General features: G+C 46.1%; 1 protein-coding gene across 4 annotated transcripts in view; it reads left to right on the plus strand.

Annotated features, from left to right (window-relative positions):
* The first annotated feature begins 15392 nt into the window (after positions 1 to 15392).
* LOC4576094 (uncharacterized) overlaps positions 15393 to 19655 on the plus strand; it is a 31377-nt gene continuing 27114 nt past the window's right edge. The window contains exons 1-2 of one of the 4 annotated variants that reach the window (XM_061647109.1): positions 15393 to 15645; positions 17882 to 18483. In XM_061647109.1, coding sequence (XP_061503093.1) covers positions 18408 to 18483 — 76 coding nt within the window. In that variant the 5' untranslated portion in view covers positions 15393 to 15645; positions 17882 to 18407. Of the gene's footprint in view, positions 15646 to 15682; positions 16968 to 17881; positions 18484 to 19655 lie in introns of those variants that run through there. The other 3 variants (XM_061647114.1, XM_061647123.1, XM_061647120.1) reach the window with 3 other exon arrangements.

Consider the following 19655-nt stretch of genomic DNA (forward strand, 5'->3'; position numbering starts at 1 on the left):
AGTGACAAGAACCATCGTTCTTGTCAACAAAAGACAAACGTAACTTGCTGAGTAAAAACAATAACTTTCCAACATAAAACCCGGAACCAAATGTGCGAAACCCTTAACTTCATTTGAGTATAAATAAACCCAATTCCAACCATGGCAAGTCAGATTCGTTCGGACTGTCAAGATAGGACATTACGCTGCCCAAAAATCTTCGCCTTCCAACTTATTTCAAGAGTTTAGTTATGTCCCCCTTCCCAAGGTAAGGCTTCTAAACTCCAACGTTTCCAGTAAGGGAAACCTCCTAAAGGTTTCTATGATCGCCTGGACGATCAAGTGTCGAAAAGTCCGCTCGAACGAAGTTTTATTCCACCTCGACTCATGTCAGCGAAACACTGACCTACCGCGACGATACCCGAAGTACAGTTGTACGATCATCGCATTACATGGCGACCGTGACTATCGTCCGAACACATTACATGAGCATATTTTGACAAACCGCCTTTTAGCATTAGCATCAGTTAGCATTAGCATCAGTTAGCATTAGCGACTCCGATCCGTTGGTGCAACGAGTTCAAGTCGAGGCGAATCAAAGGTCCATAAATTGCTTGCACATATTCATACCACACACATGCCCATCGTCCCCCCCCTCTCGCCCTGTTCCCTTCTCTTTAGTTAATTACAAAATTTGACTAGGGCTCTGAGTGGAAATTATATTTTTTGCATTAAAACATGCCCTGCTATCGCAAGCCTGCGACGCGAATAGCAGTTTTCGCGTGAAACCAGCTGTCTGTTTTATTGCACAATCGCAAAGCAGTGGCTCCGAGTACAACACAGACACGTTTCATCTCAGCCAAATTCAAGAGAAACCTCAACCCACTGGAGCGTCGTTTACCTACGACCTTCACAGTTCATAGCTGTTTTAAAGAAACGCGTGCGTGATGATCAGCTGATTTTTCCTGATAATTTCTCCGGCTATGGACCGCTGTGTTGATATTGTGTTTCGGGGCCTTTAAATTTTTGTCTGGATGTGTTATATGCTTGTGGTTGTGTAACGGGTTTTCGATGATGGTCAAGCGCAGCGTTCTGTGCATTCGATTCTCGCAGAAAATGTCTCCGCACAGTTTCGGTGTGCTCGTGCACCGGCCATCCACACTGGCAAAGAATTATGTTACTTGCTCTACCCACTGCCTTGGACCAACGATGAGTAAATTGTATTGATTTCAGCTGTGCGCGTGTGTTTCAGCGTTCTGCGCTTTCGCCAAGCGTAAAAGGGTGGAAAAGAAGAGCGAGGAATGAAGTGCAGTCTCTCTCTCTCTCTCCCTCTCTATGTCTCTCTCTCTCTCTCTCTCTTTCCTTCCCTCTCTCTCGCTCTCTCTCCCTCTCTCTCTATCTATCTATCTCTCTCTCCCTCTCTCTCTCTCTCTCCCTCCCTCTCTCTTTCTCTCGAATGTTCTGTCATTGGTTGCTTTGTGTACGTTCGACATACATTTGACAACCTTGTATTGGGATTTTACGATTTGGAAATGAAGCTTACAGTTGAAGCTTTAGTTAGTTAGAGAAACCCCGTATTTTACAACCTGGTTTGAGCAAGTGTAGAGTGTGCTCGCACTGTGCGGAGTGTACCAAAAGTGCGCGCACCGTGTGGATTGTGCTCGCGCTGTGCGAAAAGTGCGGAGGGCGCGCACAGTGCGGAGTGCGCGCGCAGTGCGGAGAGCGCGCACAGTGCGAATTGTGCACCGCACACTGAGATGTGCGTGCGTGTACGCACAGCACACTTAATTGTGCTACTTTACCCAACACTAGCTTGCATAAATCATAAGAAAATATTTTCTTTCAAACAGGTGAGTAAAAATAATTGGCGCATTCCGCTCACATTCCGCAAGTTAAAGCCTGGATTTATGCAAGCCATCATTTTCTGTGCGAAGCTTTCAAGCGCACATCTTCTAGCTCCTGCGTGCAGCGCTCCGTGAGGTACGAAACTTCGCTCTTGGGAGCGTATCGCACAATCGCTCCTACGTGCAGCGCTCAGTAAAGTGCGAAATTTCGCTCCTGGGAGTGCATCGCACAATCGTTCCTGGGAGCGCATCGCACAATCGCTCCTGTGTGCATCGCTCCGTGCGGAGCTACCTGTTTTTCCTGTGGGCAGTGCGGGAGCGCGCACAATAAGAAGAGCGGAGCGATTGAGGTACCTCTTTCGCTCTTGACCCAACACTAATTACCATAGCCAGTAGGATGTAAGGATTTGTAATTAGGTAAATTCTTGCGATAAAATATCTTTATAGGTCTAACAGTAATACCTTCTGCATTGGTATGGTCCATCATACAGTCTAACTCAGTTATTTTTTCCCAATACTATGACATGTGGATGGGGGTATAAATCATACAAAAAAGATCATACAAAAAGATCTCTAAAATAGCATTATACCTATTACAATCACAACAATTAGAATACTTGATACGGTTTTTTCTTATTGGTTTGCAAACATACAGTGGCCGGCAAAATAAAGTGCCCATTACTTACTGATTTACATTTTTTACATTTTTTCCGTGAAAAATGAAGTTATTGTACTGCTTTATTTTTTGAATCATTGTTCGTGATATGCTTAAGAATGTGTAGTACCATAGCATGACAAAAATGAGAAGTTTGCTTCAAGAAAAAAATATGTTTTCCAAAATTGATCAAAATCACTGTGCCAAAATAAAGTGCCCACTTTATTCATTCTACAGAAAATATTTTTCTGAATAACTATAACACCAAATTTATAATTTATATAAAATCCTCTGTCATTCTTTGCATGTTCGAGGATTCGAGAATAGTGGGAGGCATGAATGAAAGTCGTCATATTTTACGACGATTAAAAAATACGAATACTGCTCGATTGGATCGATTAACAATCGCAGTATAAGAATAGAAACCCCAGTTGAATCGGGGTGTGTCTAGTGTGTAATTGTGAATTTATGAATACGTGTACATGTATTTGCATCTTTAAAACGAAATGAGCATGCCATAGGTTCAAGCCCCGAATGGACCGTGCTTCCATACGTAGTCCTATCCCCATACGGACTATCTTGATAAGGCTAAGAAATATGTCACTGAAAGACGAGCCAACTAGTGGTAGAGGCAGGGCTTGACCGACAACGATTGTTGTTCAAAGAAGAAGAAGAAGAAAAAAAAGAAAAACAAGAAAGAAAGAAAAAAAGAAGAAACGATTTTTGAATGAATCAAAGTTGTAACCGTTACGCAGTCACTTATCTGTAGCCTATGTGCCCGCTCCCTTCATCTGACGTGACAACTACTGTACGGTCTTGACTTGTTGCAGGAATGTTCAAAACTTGCAGAGACTCTACAGAAGTCGATGACTCGAGAATTAAGGCTAAATAAGGAATTTACTTATTATGATCCTACGCGATCCCTTAGTCTTGATCCGCCACACATCTCCGGGATTTTCTGCCAGCGACTTGGAGTCATTTGAATCGATCCGAAAAGCTCTGTAGGTGTAATAACGCATTAGCAACTCCGAAGTCAGGTCCAGCCAAAGTAAGTTCAAGGCTCGACCTGAACTCGTTATTCCAACAGGTCGAAATCACTTATGCTTTATTGCACCAACATAGCTAGCCCACCTGGTGAGCTTGATACGCTGCACGACAGTAAGGTCGCCATATATCTCGTATAGCCCGTCGTAATAGCGACTCCTATATTGTCCTTGCACACATACGGGGCCATGAGTCTATGTTTCAAAGGCGTATATGAGTACCGGTACTATATCGGTGCTATATAGTCCCAGCTTCGTCCGTCGCGGCAGGTTCTTTGAGGTGGACTGATTTTTCAGGCTGTACAATGACCGGTTGGCAGCCAGCATCTTTACGCGCAACTCAGCATTCTATTGTCGTTGCTGACCTCTAACCCAAGATAGGTGAATTGTGGTACGACTTCAAAAGTATGTTCATCTCTCTGTACATCATGCCTACGTAGGTTTGGATGTGTTGTTAGTAGCGGCGCTGATGTTGCCACCATCAGTTTGGTCTTTGCCTCGATTATCTGCTAACCGAGGTTTTCTGTTACCTGTTCGATCCCTTGGTAGGCTATTGCTATATAGGAGCGCCAAGTTGAATAGGAGACCGGAAAGCCCGTCTCCCTGGCGTAGACCTTTGGTGGTAGCAAAAGGTCCTGAGAGTTTTTCATCTACCTTCACCTGGCAAGTGTCGTTGGTCATAGTCATTCTAACTAACCTTATCAGTTTGGCCGGGATTCCAAAAGAGCTCATAGCGTTATACAGTTTTACCCTGGCTATGCTATCATATGTGGCTTTGAAGTATATGAAGAGATGGTATGTGTCGTGTCTGTATTCGGCCATCTTCTCCAAGATCTGCCGCATGGTGAAGATCTGATCAGTGGTTGATTTTTCGTTTCGGAATCCTTTTTGATAGTTTCCGACTATCTCTTCAACGTGCGGGACATGACAATCCTGAAGGTTCAGGGAGGTATCGGGACTAAATAAAATATATCTGGCGTTGAAAAGCAACACTGCTGTAACTCGCGGATCCCCACTATCAGTAATGTAAACCTATAAATGAAATGAATCATGAGAAGAAAACCAAGACCAGTATTATCCGTCTGAACTGATAGGGTCTAGAACTGATATAGGGTCTGCCCATGAGTATAGTTCTTCAAAAATATGAGTTATTTATATCGTTGTTGTATTTATTGAAACTGAATTGAAATTGGAAAACTAATTGTAACAAACAAATTCTTACAGAAAAGGGCACACATAAGGCCAAATCAAACATAAAAAAAAACACAACAAGATATAACGTCATGGGTTGAGAAGACAGGCATTTAAAGTAATCGTAACAAGCAAATTGAAATAATTTCGTTAATGAAATGATCCTTTGCTAATCCAGATGAACACAATCAATTCCTCAATTTCTGTTTCTCATATACACATTCAGTGATTCACCGTACCCAAAACGACCAACCAATCTTCATGGCAACGCAATGGAATTCCAAAGCCAGGAGCAGCTCAAGAGTTAGAGGGAGTTTTTGCACAGCAAAAACGTGCTCTGATGGTTTTGATTATTCCAATAAACTGCAATGATTGATATCTTTCAGAAATTAAATTGAGGGCAATAAATTAAATTATTTACCAAACATGCACAATCACGGAATGTTTCCCTTTGTTGAGTTTTCGCTCGGTATGGCTAGTACGGTATTGTACATATGTTCGGAAGCTGAACGTTGGATCGCTTCTTGCTGTGCGATCCATTGCACCCTGGGCAGAAGATAATTGATTTGTATTAATTCAAGCATTTGAAAGTGCGGGAGAAGGGGTCACCCAGCAACCGTACATTGTGGATTTGAACCTTCCGCTGGGACGTTTCGTTTCGAACCTTAGCGTTAATCATAAGCATGGTAGGAAGATGGCATAATACTAGGAATGATGTAACTTTTGACGTAAAGAGTGCGCTGTTTTCTCGTTTGAAGTTGCATTCGGTAGACATACAAGCAGCTTGTACGCAATTGGTTGACATACTTAATTGTGGTTATTTGTCGAGAAATGATTGCTAGATCGAACATCCACATTTGTGATTGGGAGGTGGAAATGGCATGGAAACAATATATTGCACCGTATCTCATCGATGGAAATGTGAAGATAGCGTCTTCTATTATTGAAGCCGCTTACCTGCGTAAAACCGCTAGCATGTTGCATGAATCCCAACTACGGGAAGGAGAGTTTTTTTGAGGGTGTGTGTGAGGGAGTAGGACCTCCCAGAACCATACGATTAAATTGTGGCCAACGTGGAGGCCATCGAACTGTGTGTATCCCATATTTCACACAAGCAAACAAAAATTGCCTGCTTGATTTGCACAAAACTTTCAGCACGAACGATTCATTACGCATACACGTGCAGCGGGCGAGTAATTTGATTTGTTGATAACAAATAAAAAACACAATCATACACGCAACCATCGATACAGGGTGGTGCAGTGACGCGTGCATGTGTACCGTCGGTTGCGGCTGTCCTACATTGCGAATTGGCTGGCATGGTAATGTAATTTTTGGCGATGGCGTGCATACGGCTCGCTTGGGTGGGCCAACGGAACGACGACGAAAACAGTCGGTGCATAATCTAATCGACACTTTTAGGTGGGAGAGGGGGATGTTGGTTGGTTAAATGAATTTGATTTCTTTTGTACAAATTGGTAAAGCGAAACGTTTTTCTTTGCATAGTAACAGAGCTACCAGCTCGAGCTGTTGGAAAGCGTACAACCCTAAACAAGATTGGATGTGAGCGTGTGTGAGAGAAAGAGATACAGGGAGAGAGAGAGAGACAGAGAGAGAGAGAGAGAGGGAGAGAGAGAGAGTAAAAAAGGGAGAGAAAGATGGCTAATGTTCGGTTTGCATGAATTCAATTCAATTAATGGATGATGGAGCTCGGTACCCGATTCAGTGAGCATTATTTCGTGATACGGTGAAGTGTTTCTCGAAATGTGTGAAGCTTTATGACACAAATCGGAAATGGAAAATACTTCCCTTAAAAACAAAACAGTACGGAAACAGTTTTGGAACCATCGCCTTCCCGCTGGGGTCCCAAGCGCATGCACAATGATGCCCAAGCCTCCATCTGTTGCACGGCATAGTAACGAAATCGCTTCGATGTGGTTCAAAATATTGAAATGTTTGTGAGTGTGTATGTGTCTACCACACAACTCCCTACCCACCGCTCAACTGTGAAACTTTTGTTTTTGGTTACTATTTGCTGTGCCATTTTACAGACGCATACTGCCAGGCGGGTTTCCCAAAATCTGTTGTGGAATGCACGGTGCACGAAGTGTCGAATCATAAAGCCGATTAATTTAAAGTTGGTACACTGTTAAATCATCCCCATTGGTCACCGAGATGTGGTAGGGGGAAAGAGGGCACTGGGCCAGGATAGTGCGTTTTTCTCAGCTTTTCAGCGCTGCTGCTGTCAACGGGCCAACTGCAATCGATCGTCCGTCCACGCAAAGGTTCCACCAGTGAACCAACCCGAAAATGTATCCCTGTGTCCGTGAGTGTGTATGTATCTAAACCCGGAATGAGACGGGCAGTGGCAGCCAAGCAGCAAATCCCATGCTGCCGCTCAACGAAACGTAAGAATTTAATAACGCATGAAAACCACAACCTGAAAGCATTGGCACCGGTGCAACGACAGGGAGGGAAGTGGGGGGAAATTTAAAAATATGGTACACAAACAATTTTCTCCCCCCCCCCCCACACACACACACATACTATCGCCCTTCTGATCGGGTGCCCAGTACTTCGGATGCAGCAGTTCGTGTGTATTTATGTTCCCTCTTGCCGTGTCTATTTCCCTTTTTGAGCTAGCCGTTACAGTATTTTATCTGTGAGCGCCTTCCCAAGACATTGTGCATCGCTTTGTGTATGTTTGTGTGTATGTGTGTGTGCAACTGATGCAAAGAACCGCGCCAAGAAGCGATTTTCCTCCCCGCCACCCTAATGAATGTCTTTTGCCCGGGAAAGCTAGGAAGCGGGGTGGAATATAAAGTTGGCTAGTTTATGAAGTTGTGCGGTGGTGCACGCTGCGGCGTAAATTGTTGCGTCTACGGGGACTGTGCAGCGGAAAGAGGAGCTGAGAAAGCAACAAGAGAAAGAGCGAGAGATTAAGGAAAAAATCTACAATGAGAGAAATGGAGCGGGAGGGAAATATGTTCTTTATAATGTGACGCGTTGTGTCTGGAACAATTGACCTTAATCGATGGCGTACTTTCCGACACAATCGTGAAACCACCCAACTGCTTTTTGAGGATGGTTAAAAATTTAAATCAATTTACCTCTCACATATCTTAGGGTGGAGGGTTCCAAACTCCAAATATCGCAGGAATAATTGACAAGCACCACTACCGAACAAGGCTGCTGCTCCTGAACATGCAGCTTTACCTCTGCTTGGGAAATCTAATGCTGTAATGCTGCTGCAAGACGTTTCGATCAAAGTGGAATAGTTGTTGGGCCCATTTTCTATCATTGGATTGAACTAGGACGAGAAAGAGAGAGAGAGAGAGAGAGAGAGAGAGAGAGAGAGAGAGAGATAAAGAGAGCAAAAAGAAAGAAAGAAAGAAGTGGGTCTCCTGTAGGCAATTTGCAGAAAACCCCATTTTATGTTCCAAATTGGTCGAAGCAGTGCTCACCGTCTTTGTATCTTTTTGTGCTAACTGCCATGGTTCCTGATAACAGGCATACTCATTCTCTGTCTCTCTATCCCTCTCTCTCTCTTTTTCACTCTATCACACACACACACATAGAGGCTCCAGGACGGTCATATTGTTAGCACTGCCAACGCATTCATGCACCGAGTGCCACCGGGACGATGGCTGCAGTGCCAGTGCCTAGGACGCTGGACATGAAGATTGCAAGTGCCCCCTGGAGGATGAGAGTAGCAAGAAAGGACAACAGTGAAAAAAAGCTTTCAAGTATCATCAGTTGATCAACGGTGCTGGATTTTTGCACCGTTCGGGGAGAGATTTTTTTTGCTTTGCCTTCCTTTTGGCTTTCCAACCGCTTGTGGGTGAAGTTAACCACCGCCCCAAGCCGGGCAACTTTGATGTCCTGCACACTGTCCCAGCGGATGCGATGGCTACGATGGTTTTCGGTATTTTGCTAGTGACTCTTTCCTGCAAGTGTTCCCTCTTCCCTCCTCAGGGTCGATTCGGTTTGGACGGTGAAAGTACCGAAGTACCGAGGGGCAAATACTTTCACTCGAGATCGAATGGGTGCCGCTTTGAAGCGTTTCCGTGGGATTGCTGGCTCGCAGGTCCGAGAACGAGCGCTATTTTTATTGAGCTGCGCTCGCTGTTAAAATTATTTTGCTTGGAACGGGAAACGGGTTTTGTGCCGCCTTTGGAGAGAAATATTTTGTTTTACAAGCGAGAAGTTTTCTTTCGAACGCTGAACTCGTTTGCATTACTTGAGTCACTAATAGAGATCATTCCGAGTGGACACTTTACTTGGGAACTCTAATTGATACACCTCTGACTGGACACGAAACGCATGGAGTCTCTATAAAAAAATAGGATCGATAGTACACACATGGGTTTGGTGTTTAAAATGCGCAGAAATAGTGATGATAGGTACTGCGCTCTTGGTACGGGAGCTGCAGAACACCTCCATCACCACCATTGTGCGATGCGGGCGACCCTGCGGAACGTGCTTTCGGTGTGATTTTGCTCTGGCGGCAGTGGTAGGAAGGAAGTTCGATAAGAAAATAACATAAATTTTCAATGCCAGTTGAGTTGTCTAATGCATTACGACATCCATACCTATTTTTTGAGCGAGCGAGCAGTCGGGGGCGTTTGTCTGCACCCGCGCGCTCCTCAGTTTTTGCTCCATTTCGGTTTGCCATTACTTCACCATCAACTACCCACTCCTTCCAGAAACATGGAGGTTTTACCTACCGATTTTGTAATCGGTTGGCAAATGCTTCAACCCGCGCCGTCCGTCGGTTGAAATTCAGCGGTTGTGGATTTTTTTTTTCGTCGCCGACAATGCGTCTTGGACCGGGGTGGGAGATGAGACACTTGCTTATCGTCTCCCCTGCCGTGCACGCTCACCTACATACATACGCAAACGTACTTAAAGTCATGTGTTAGCGCTGGTAGGAGGCGGGAAAAGGCTTCTTGTGCACGCTAAATACGAGCATCCGGGCACTGTCAGCATGTCTGGCGAACACTTATCAACGCAACATGTGCAGTGTGCCGGAGAGCGGGCTTTAGAATGGGGAGCGGTAGACAACTAGAACTCTACACGCCACGCTCAGTGTGTGTTGCATTCGGGCTTTGAGCAATATGAGCTGAGGCGGCCGCGTGACGGCTGTATCCGCTCAAAAAACCGAAGGAGAGCGAGAATGAGATTCTGCTGGTCCATTGCACTGGCGTAAAATTTATTGGCCGCAGGAAACGATCCGGAACAATTCACGCTGGACCCGGGTTCGGTATTCCGTGTCCATTTGCAACATATTAAAAAAAAAAAATGCTCTGCCACCTTGTCCGCTCTATCACCGCTCAGTTTGCACTAAAGCGTTGCATTAAAGTGTGTCCATGCGTGCTGCAGATAAGGAAATGGATGCCTGATAGAGGTTGGAACAAGGAGTGGTGGCGGAGGGCGGAGAGAGTAAGTTGCATCCGATGGCATTTCGAGGAATGTCTTTATCGGTTGGGAAGTATTTTTCTATCTCCAATTTTTCATGTTTAATGGTTGTTACAGCATTATCGCAGTGATGCATTTAGCAAGAAAAAGCACGCTAGTATTGTCTGCTTTTGTGCGAAAATAACGATGGGTATCGCGGAACCACCGAACGGTCCTGTTGATAAGTACACGGACGCAGGGAAATCCCGGACTGGCACAGAACCGCGAACAAATCCCCCCGAGGTGTTTTGAAAACTGATGCTTTATTAGAATTGCAGCTGGGTATCTCGTGCGTTGAGTTAGTAGGAAATATAAAAGATTGCAGTAAATCTTCGAGCCAGGAGGAAAACCAAGAAAAAGAAAAGGCTATATGCTCGTCTGAGTTTGCACGTGCCTCTGCATTCAGTAAATGCCGTTTTTGTTCTAGGTGTTCCTGTTGTTTTCTACTCAGGTTTTTTTTAAACTCCCTACCGTCAATAGTCTCTAGTTAGGTTGAAAGAGAAAAAAAAGTATGTGATCTCTGACCTTCCTTTCGCTTCCACCGTGCTTCCGCTCTTCATCATGAACCAGCCATCCGAGCTCAATTATTCGCTCGTAAAACGATGAGGAACCATCTTTTTTTCCTTCCCTCATAACACCGCCAAAAACATATTTATCTACATGCTGTTCACTACCCCTCTTACTCCTCTATTCAAACACCCTCCCACTCCCCTCTTCTACATACCTCAATCCATCGCAGCCACGAAGTGGGAAAACAAATGGGCCATCATAAATCCTGTTGAAAAATATTTAATTGGATGATGAAGTGGTACCAGCGCAACCTGAGGCAATGGCGTTAGGGTATGTGTGTGAGTGTGTGTGTGGGTGTGTGTTTATGTCAGCGGCACATTCCAACCCTATGCCCGGCGAAATATAGTGAACGTTTTGAGAGTGCTGCTGAGGTGTGGGTGGGTTTTTTCTTTTTGAAAGCTCACAAGGATGGCGCAAAGAGTGACAAAACAAAACAATGGTAGAATGGTGTTTTAAAGGTGTGCAGATCAACGTACCAGGCAGTGCTGTGAGGACACGAGTTTGTCCTTCAATTATTTGAATACGGGGTGCAGTGAAAAAAAAAAAAAACTATGGACCTATGTTCCATCTCCACGCGATTTGCTTTTTATCGAGTTAATCATTAGTTTAGCTTAGCCAGGTATCCATATTAGAATTGCTTAACCGTAATTAAAACCGAACGTCTCAATAGCACCACGAAATTCGCCTTGTATGTTCGTATTCACGACTACGTGCCGCCTGCTCCGTGTGTATCAATCATAAAGGGCCCTAAAGTGTAAAGTTTTACCATTACGTTGCGCTGCTTCCTGCTATCCGACTCAGAAAAAGTGACGGATGAATGGCTGATAGTGGGGCGATCCCTTTTTCTGACATTTGAAGGTCTGGTATCGGTAACGTGGGGCTCTACACTCCCTTACACCCCTAGCCATTCCTGGTGCGGGCTAATCGGATCTGCGTATCGATCTGCTGCGTTCGCACTCGACAATCGGCATCCGCGCGAGATGGTTCGGTACATTTCTTGCCCCCACCGCCATCGCGTTGTCTTCAGTGTCATCTGAAAAGAATGACGAACGACGAAAAGAAAAAAAAGCAACTAAAAATGCGTGGGACATTAAAAGTTTGCGCAAAATGCGCGATGAATAGGCCGACAGTGCCGGGGCAGGGCGCGGGCTGCGTTTTTGTCGCCTTAATTAAAATTGACTTATGACAAGGGTCAGGGTAATTAATTTTCCTCCACTTTAGGGCTTTTACCGGCACATCACACGCCGTCCCGGCTCGTGCTATCCTCTACCGTCCACCGTTGGGTAGTTCGTCCCGGGAGGCCGCACTGGACCCTCCCGGCGTTGATCATGTTCTGTCAAGTAGTTGTCGGTGTTGTGCAACTTTCTATTCTCACGCCCCGCGCCGTTTCCTCGCTGTCTCGCAGTATTTCGCTATCTCTCGTCCCCATGATTGGGAAGCAGAAAGCGCTCGTGCATGGGCATGTCTTTTATGTGCCATCCCTGGCATTGGTTCCAGTGCATGAGCGCTAGCTGCGACGGTGTGGGGTGAAAAGGAGAGCCTAGTTATTAATGTGCGTCGTTTCAGTTTAGTAGTTGCAAACCATTTTGCTTGATCGTGTGAGTGTTTGTGTGTGCTTGTGTAAGTTAGAGAGGTTGAAAGTTTGTCGCGGCTAGGGCTTAAGTTGCGGCGCGAATACTGCAGCGATCGAAGGAACTGAACCGTGTCAGCCACTCGCTAGACAAACTAGGTAAAAACCACCCCATGTTCCAAAGATATTTCCACTATGGCCATGGACTAACGCGAACTATATGTGTGACTATGAGTTTGTGTGCGTGTGTGTAGCGAGAGGATCATTATTACGATTATCAACTTTCACACCTCGCTGCACTTGGCAAGGGATTTGCTGGGCAATGGTGAACTTCTGTTTGTCGCTGCCACATATCTTAGACTGGGTGCTTGGCCCTTGTGTGTGTCTGTATGTGTGAATGTGTGTGTGCAGCGGGCGTCTGTTGCTGACGCCAAGGATCGAGCCTCGGCTGTGTGCATTATACCAGCCTGCCCTGGTCGAAAGGCATAGGCGGTGGCAGAAGATTTAGTCCGAGATTTCCGCGTTTCCGCGCCGATGGCCAACCGTGTCGGTAGTACTATCAGGCTAGCACTGGCAGGGGCCGTTTTTTCAATCTCTGCTTGGCTGCTGCTTGGCCCGGTAGCCCTGGAAGCGTTCCAAATGTGTGGATTCGTTCTGCGCCCCACCTTTCCCGGGTACACAACATCACTATCGGGAGTTGCGGGGGGGAAGGGGAAGCCTAGCCTGCCAGCCAAAAATGCGCCGAACCGGTCAACCGTGACGAATGGAGAAATTTACGATGCAAATAAATCGCATCGGGTTGGGCCGAAGCACGGTAAGCAACGGATGTTACGGACGGTGCGGGTTTAGGTCGCGCCGCGAATGGAAGAGCGCCCAGGATCGCCTTCAATAAAAAGCAGCCCTTTCCCTTCAACCGCTCAACCACTTCAGCCTGCTAAAGTAAGAAAAACAGGCAACTTGAAGCAAAAGTCGTAATCTTCACGGCTCTCCCGATGGCAACGCGCTCTTGCCCTCGCTTATTTACGATCCATTCCGAGCGAAAGGTGCAGACAAAACCAGGGCCAAGCATTTAATTGCAACCCGTCAATCGTCTTCAATGTGTGGAGGGAAGGCGGAGCTAGCAGATCGTCCCGAGCACGAGTGTGCAACCGTCAATCTCGGCTGCCATGAGAGGGGAAAAAAACAAACGCGGACTATTATATTTAAACTACTGTCCCGAGTCTAGGCAAAGAAAACGTGGCGAAAAGTTGATGTCCCGGTTTGTTTGTTTGTTCCGGGGCCAGTCCTTCAGGCAGGAGCTTACGAGCCCAGTTGGCTTTCTCCAGTCAAGCGCTCTCCAAACCTTCGACGACACTTTCAATTTACGACGCTGCCAGCGTACTTCTGTTTATTTCTCGACTGAATTAAAATGCAGTAAAACTTTTAGATAGTGATGGTGGAGGGCTCCGGGCGGGGGAAAGACTGATTTCATGAATTGACAAAGGAAGAAGGCAGGAGGAGAAGCGGGGAGGTGGGAGATCAAGCAATCCTTCATGCTGCGCTCTTTTACATGCCAATGGATTCCTCATCCATGGAGATAATGCCCAAGAAATGTGGCGTTCTTGGAGAAACGGTGATGGGCTATAAATTTATACCCTTTTGGGACTTGCTGCCTATCAACGGGGACGGGCATGTGGACGAATTATGCATTGCCGAAAGATGGCACAGGGTGCCAGAATTTTTGTCTTTAATTCAATGCATTTTAGGAGCTCCGTGGTACTTTGTAATCGGATTACAATTTCATTTCTTTTGGAAATGAAGGTGACACAATGGTCATCTCTTACTCAGAGCTTTTTCTAGTGCAAAGTTTTGACAGTCTGATATTTATCAGGAGTGATACATACCTGTTTTTAAGTTCTGGAAGTCCTTAGGTTCGCCTGGAAACCAATTCTTTCCCGTGCAAAAACTAAAATCGTACGTATTCGAATGGAAAAGTATAACATTGGAAAGTTTGTGCAAAATCATGCCTTTGTCCGGCTGTGAAGGGTTTCATCCACGGTCGCTTGACTCGGACTTCTAACACCATTCAGACACTTTGTCTGCTAGGGTGTGGTAGAACTGCAGGAGTTTGTTTTACCGGTACGTTTACTTCAACCTATCCCATGGCAGCGAGTGTTTAATGAAGCTATAATATTTATCAGCTCAACATAATAAATTTATAAGTGAAAACCTAAAGGACACACGATGGGAAGCTGCTCAACCGCTCTTTCTTGTCGGGATTAGTCTTACGTGATAGTGCAATTGTCGGCGCAACGAGCGGAAAGTGTACGCCGGAGTAGAGAAGTTCCGCCATTTCCAAAGAAACTGTTCCGGTACCGTTTGGTTTGATTCCAATTCCTCAGCACACTGCTAGCTAGGAGGGTGACATGGAGGGTTTGCGTTTTACAGAGCTGTCTGGGATGTTTACTATTAGCCCTGCTTTTGCATTATTTATCCCAACCTGTGCTCGGTTTCTCGTCTCGTTCGCTTGTAAAATCATTAGACACTGTATATGTGGTTACCCCTTCTGCCGGCCGGAAAGCAGTGTGCAGATTGATTCCGACGAAAGAGTGACACTGCAGTAACTTACTGCTCCGTGCCAGTCGGGGATGTACCGGTGGCGGGGTTTGAACGGTTGTACGCGACTTCTGGACAGACCGCTCCATGCCGCAGTTTCGTTAGCTTTTTTTACCCCGTACGTCGTTACGGTTACGGCTGGTCTGTTGTTGTTGGTAGTGTCGCAGAAACGCTAGCTTGTACCGATAGCGCTAACCTGCATCGAGGGAAGGAAGCGTACGCTCGTCATCGAAGTCACTCCCTTTTGTTCGATGACGGTTTTCGTTCGATGACGGTTGCTCCGTGAGCGAAATTGGCCGACCGAGTATTTTTCCGGCAAGGGCATCAGCATAGATGCGCTCTCCCGCTTTTCGGGCTTCGGGTTCGGCAAACCGTTCGGATGCTGTGCTTCGGGTTGCGTGCGCGCTCGGACAAACCGTTCGGGTCCCAACCCGTTTGGGTGTTGGAAGCTGCGGCCTGCGTGAAATCCCGAGCCCGTGTGTACCGCTGACGATGACTCGGTGTGGTCCGGCTTCAGTTTGCACCGAAGCCCGACCGCGTACGGACACACGCTGCACGCGTTGCGCGCTTTGCGTTTCATCCACAACGTTTTTCGTGGCGACCGTAGTCACAAGACGACGACAACGGTTACGTGGTTATTTGGGAGTGTGTCCAGCGAGTAAGAAATAAAAACTGGGTGGAGGCAGTTAGAAAAGGGAGTTTGGGCAGTACAGAAAGATTGTGTGGTGGAGGAGTGTTAAGGTGATTATTGTGGAGGGAGTGGCGAAGGTGAAAATGGTAGTCAGGAAAAGGATCACAGCCCATCCTTGGGCACCCTTCCATGGTGCAAAAGAGCATGGGAAGTCGTTCTGTTCATTACAGCGCTAGATCAAATCAATTAAAAAGACTCAACCCAAAACAAGCTAATGGATCTTGTTACAAAGTTTAAGGAAGGCACATCGCTTAACCTAAAGGCCCTCGAATTTTACGACAGATTCGTTTGAACACCATTGAGGAGTGTCGCAAATGTCACTATTCGCTGTTGTGCATAAAATAATTTCATTTGGTGGCAATCGTTTACCCATCTCAAACCGCTCCCAATAGCGGAACACATTAATATGTGCTGAAGCCCACTGGTCTCGCCTTAACGACCTCATCGTTCGTGTTAAAAAAGTATAAAAAAAGGAAAATGAATATCAAAAAAACCGACGCCGGAACCCGGAACCATTCCGCAAATAGCTACCGAGCGGTTTCAGGCATTAATGCTTCAATTTGTGCGGCTTTTTGTGTGCTGGTGGCTGGTTGGCGAGAAAGCACAACAGGAACGCAAACAAAAGCACAAACCATTATGTGTGAGCTGCAATTGTGGCGGTTAGCAGACACCGCCAGCTGCGTCCACGGGATGCAGATGATGAGACATTAAATAACAAAGCGGTAAAAAATTTAAAAAGAAAAATACAAAGCTGAAAACAGCAGGAAAAGGGCAGACCGGCTATAAAACAAATGAGCACAGTGTCCATGCTACTGGGTGGAGAGAAAGAGAAGAGAAAAAAAAGAAGAAGAAAAAACAACCCGCCGCACATAAAACCAACAACGCAATGAATGTCGTTGTCAGTGGCAGGATGACATTTTGTGAGCAAAAAAAAAAAAAACAAAACACATACATACATACAACCAAAAGTACACACAAGTTGAAAAGGAAACATTAAGCCGGAATTGTTTGGTCTCTGCAAGCGCTCTGTCTCTGTTTGTGTCTGCGTGTGTACGGTGGTGCTGAGCGTTTCAAAAACGCGTGCCAAAAGTGTCCTGGGCCTGAGGTGTGGCAAAACGATACATCAGAAAACAACACGGTTTGTGCAGCTTTCACCTTCCGAGCGGCACAGTATCAGGCACAAACACACAAAAACAAAGCCCAAAGAGCACTGTTTCTCATTTACCCCGTTTATCCGTGTGTGGGGCGTCGGAAATCGCCCTTGTTGCGGAAAAGTGGACCGAAGTTATCGGAAACATGTTGGACGTAGGTGAAGCCTCTGCAGTGCGATATCTGTCCCGGTTACAGCAGTCGCTGGTGGCACAACAAAACGGTGAGCGGTGGTGATAGCATGCAAAGCAGCCTATGGGTCGTTTGAGTGCAGATAGTAGAAAGGGGAGAGTGAACGCAACTACGGGGGACACTACAATCAACTGCGGAGTTGAAGTTGCTCCGTTTGGGAGCTTCCTGCGCTGAACGTACAAGCCTTTCCGGAAAAGCCGAGGGCTCGAAAGGTCGAGATTCCGGGACGGGCTGTCCAAATCTGGATGGGTAGCAGAGCCTTCCGGTGCTACCTGGAACAGGAGCAACTTGAGTCAACAGCAGTAGCAAATGTGACACGGGAAGCTGCTCTGGCCGTATCCGTGCTTCTTACGGCAACGCTATCGTCCATCAACCTCATGTGCTTCTTTTTAGCCTGGGAAAGGGTGCTTTGCAAGAATGTGGATCTTTAACGACAGCTAGAGTTCGGACCACCACCAGTTTTGGGTGATTCAAAATTGCTGGCAAGGCTAATTAGCAGAACAATGGAATCAAGTTTCCATAATTTCATAACTTCGAATGATGGTTTCGGGTTGCTTGCTGAGTACATCCTGCGTAGTGCATTTTGGGGAAGAAATTTTTCTAAAACACTACTTGTCACCAGCATCAAGTGGCCCAAATGATGAATGTTTCCGGTAGTAAAAGAACTTCCTGCTCTCAAACCAGATCTCCAGGTTTTATTATTTATTATTGTCGATTATGTATGGATGTGAAGTATGCACATCCTGGACATATGTGGAGAGTATATCTTGTCTAAGCTCTATTCCTTTTGCACCTGCTAGTTATTCGATCCCACAGACCGCACAGCACAAGACCGATGATTATATATGCCATGCAGTTAAAGTTATTCTCTCGACCATATTAAGCTGACAAAAATTGTGTCTAATCTTACACCTTCTCATACACCGTCTTGGTTTTTTTTTGCAGTATTCCTAATGCTAGCTACTTCCATTTGCCGTCCCATTCCCTAACACAAGCGGTTATTCTGTAGAAAGACAGCACTCGGGTGTAAGGTCAAGTGGCGGAAAAGTGAAGTTGAAGTTACCCATCGAATATCACCACCAGAACTCCACTAGGTCGTGGACGTCGAAGTACTAGGAGTGTGCTGATGTGCTGATTATGGTTTAATGTAGTGATACGGCTCGAGTGATACTTAGCAGAGACTTCTCGGCGAATACGAAAACCTTTAAGCCGTGTGTCTGTGTCTATGTGAATGTGTGTCTTTTTTGTGTACAAAAATGAGCAACCGGAGCAGGATTGTAGTAGCATCTAGTGGTACGCACTAGTGCTAGTGTGCGTGTAGGATAGTATTACCGAGAAATTGAGTGTGTGTGTGTGTGCTTAGTGCTCGCTGCTTAACCTTTTGCGCCCTGCTGAAACGACAAACCCTACCATTCCCCGTCGGGCGGTCAAGTGGCGTTACAGAAACACATACACACACGCTGAGGTACACATGAGCAGCTTTGCCGCGTTAGGCCGCACGATGCGCCTAAATGGTAGGCTAACCGCAGCCGTCCTATTACTGCAGGGTAAGCGCACCACCATATACACCGTATACCTTTCTTCCCTGCCACCTGCAATACCAAAACTGCTGCGTCCCTCTTCCTCATGTTCGTACTATCACTCCGCAAGGTGATTGATTGGAAATAAGCGATTTGATTGATATTGACGTTCCACTTGAGCAGGCTGGCGCGAACGCGCATGGTGAGAGATGCTGATTGTGCAAGCATTCAATTTAAGCTCGGCAAACAAACGGCCCATCCCATTGGCAATAATTGCATTTTGGTGCTTCCCACAGTGCTTGGGAGAATTGGGGGGGGGGGGGGGGGAGTGAATTAGGCCGGATTTTAGCTTAAGCTTACTGTAGCCATGGCGTCCAGGATGCATATGGTGAACAGGTGTTATAAATCCGGATGATTTTCTGTTCCATTAGAAGAACGCTCAAGTTCAAGCGTGTTTGGAGCCTGATTCGATTTTGTTCGACTCCCGATTGGGTCGTATGTCAAAAGCTAACCCATTTTACCTGTTAATGTCATACACTTTTCGCAAATTTTCTAGCTGTTCGCGTACTTCAACCGTCTACCGTTTAACTCCCGCGAACCGTACGATCTGCCCTAGTCCGTTGTAGGTAGTGCTTTCCAGCTGCGATAAGGCAGAATCATCCTTTACCAACATTGTGCGTACAGAAACATACCGAAGACAAATTTCACCTCTGCTGGTTATCGAAACGGCAACGGGACATTTAATATCCACGGCCAGCTCAGTGATGATACTCGCCGCTCGATCGCACCAAATGTTCTTAGCCCGCTTCCAACAACGTGGTGCGAAAGTTTTTAGTTCCCTCTCTCCACTTGTCGGGCTAAAGCTTGCGTGTTAGAAAGGTGGGAGGCAAATTACACTTTTACACGCCCGTTTCGGAAACTTCCACCACAGTTGGACTTCGCTACCGAAGCGAAAGCCTGAGAGTAAAGTGAAAAGATAACAGATCTTTCAGTCACAGTCTCGTACCTCAGGGCTCTGCTCGCGCTATTTACAACGGCCTGCGGCTCATTGCCGTCTTCCTTGCCTGCCTTCCAACGTTCTGTTTATTTATCTTTTTTTCTACTTCACTCTTCCCTCTCTCTCTCTCTCTCTCTCTCTCTCTCTCTCTCTCTCTCTCTCTCTTTCATCGTTATTTTGCTATCCAAATATGAGATGAGAA

The sequence above is a fragment of the Anopheles gambiae genome, chromosome X (genome assembly GCF_943734735.2).
Source record: "Anopheles gambiae chromosome X, idAnoGambNW_F1_1, whole genome shotgun sequence".
NCBI lineage: Eukaryota > Metazoa > Arthropoda > Insecta > Diptera > Culicidae > Anopheles > Anopheles gambiae.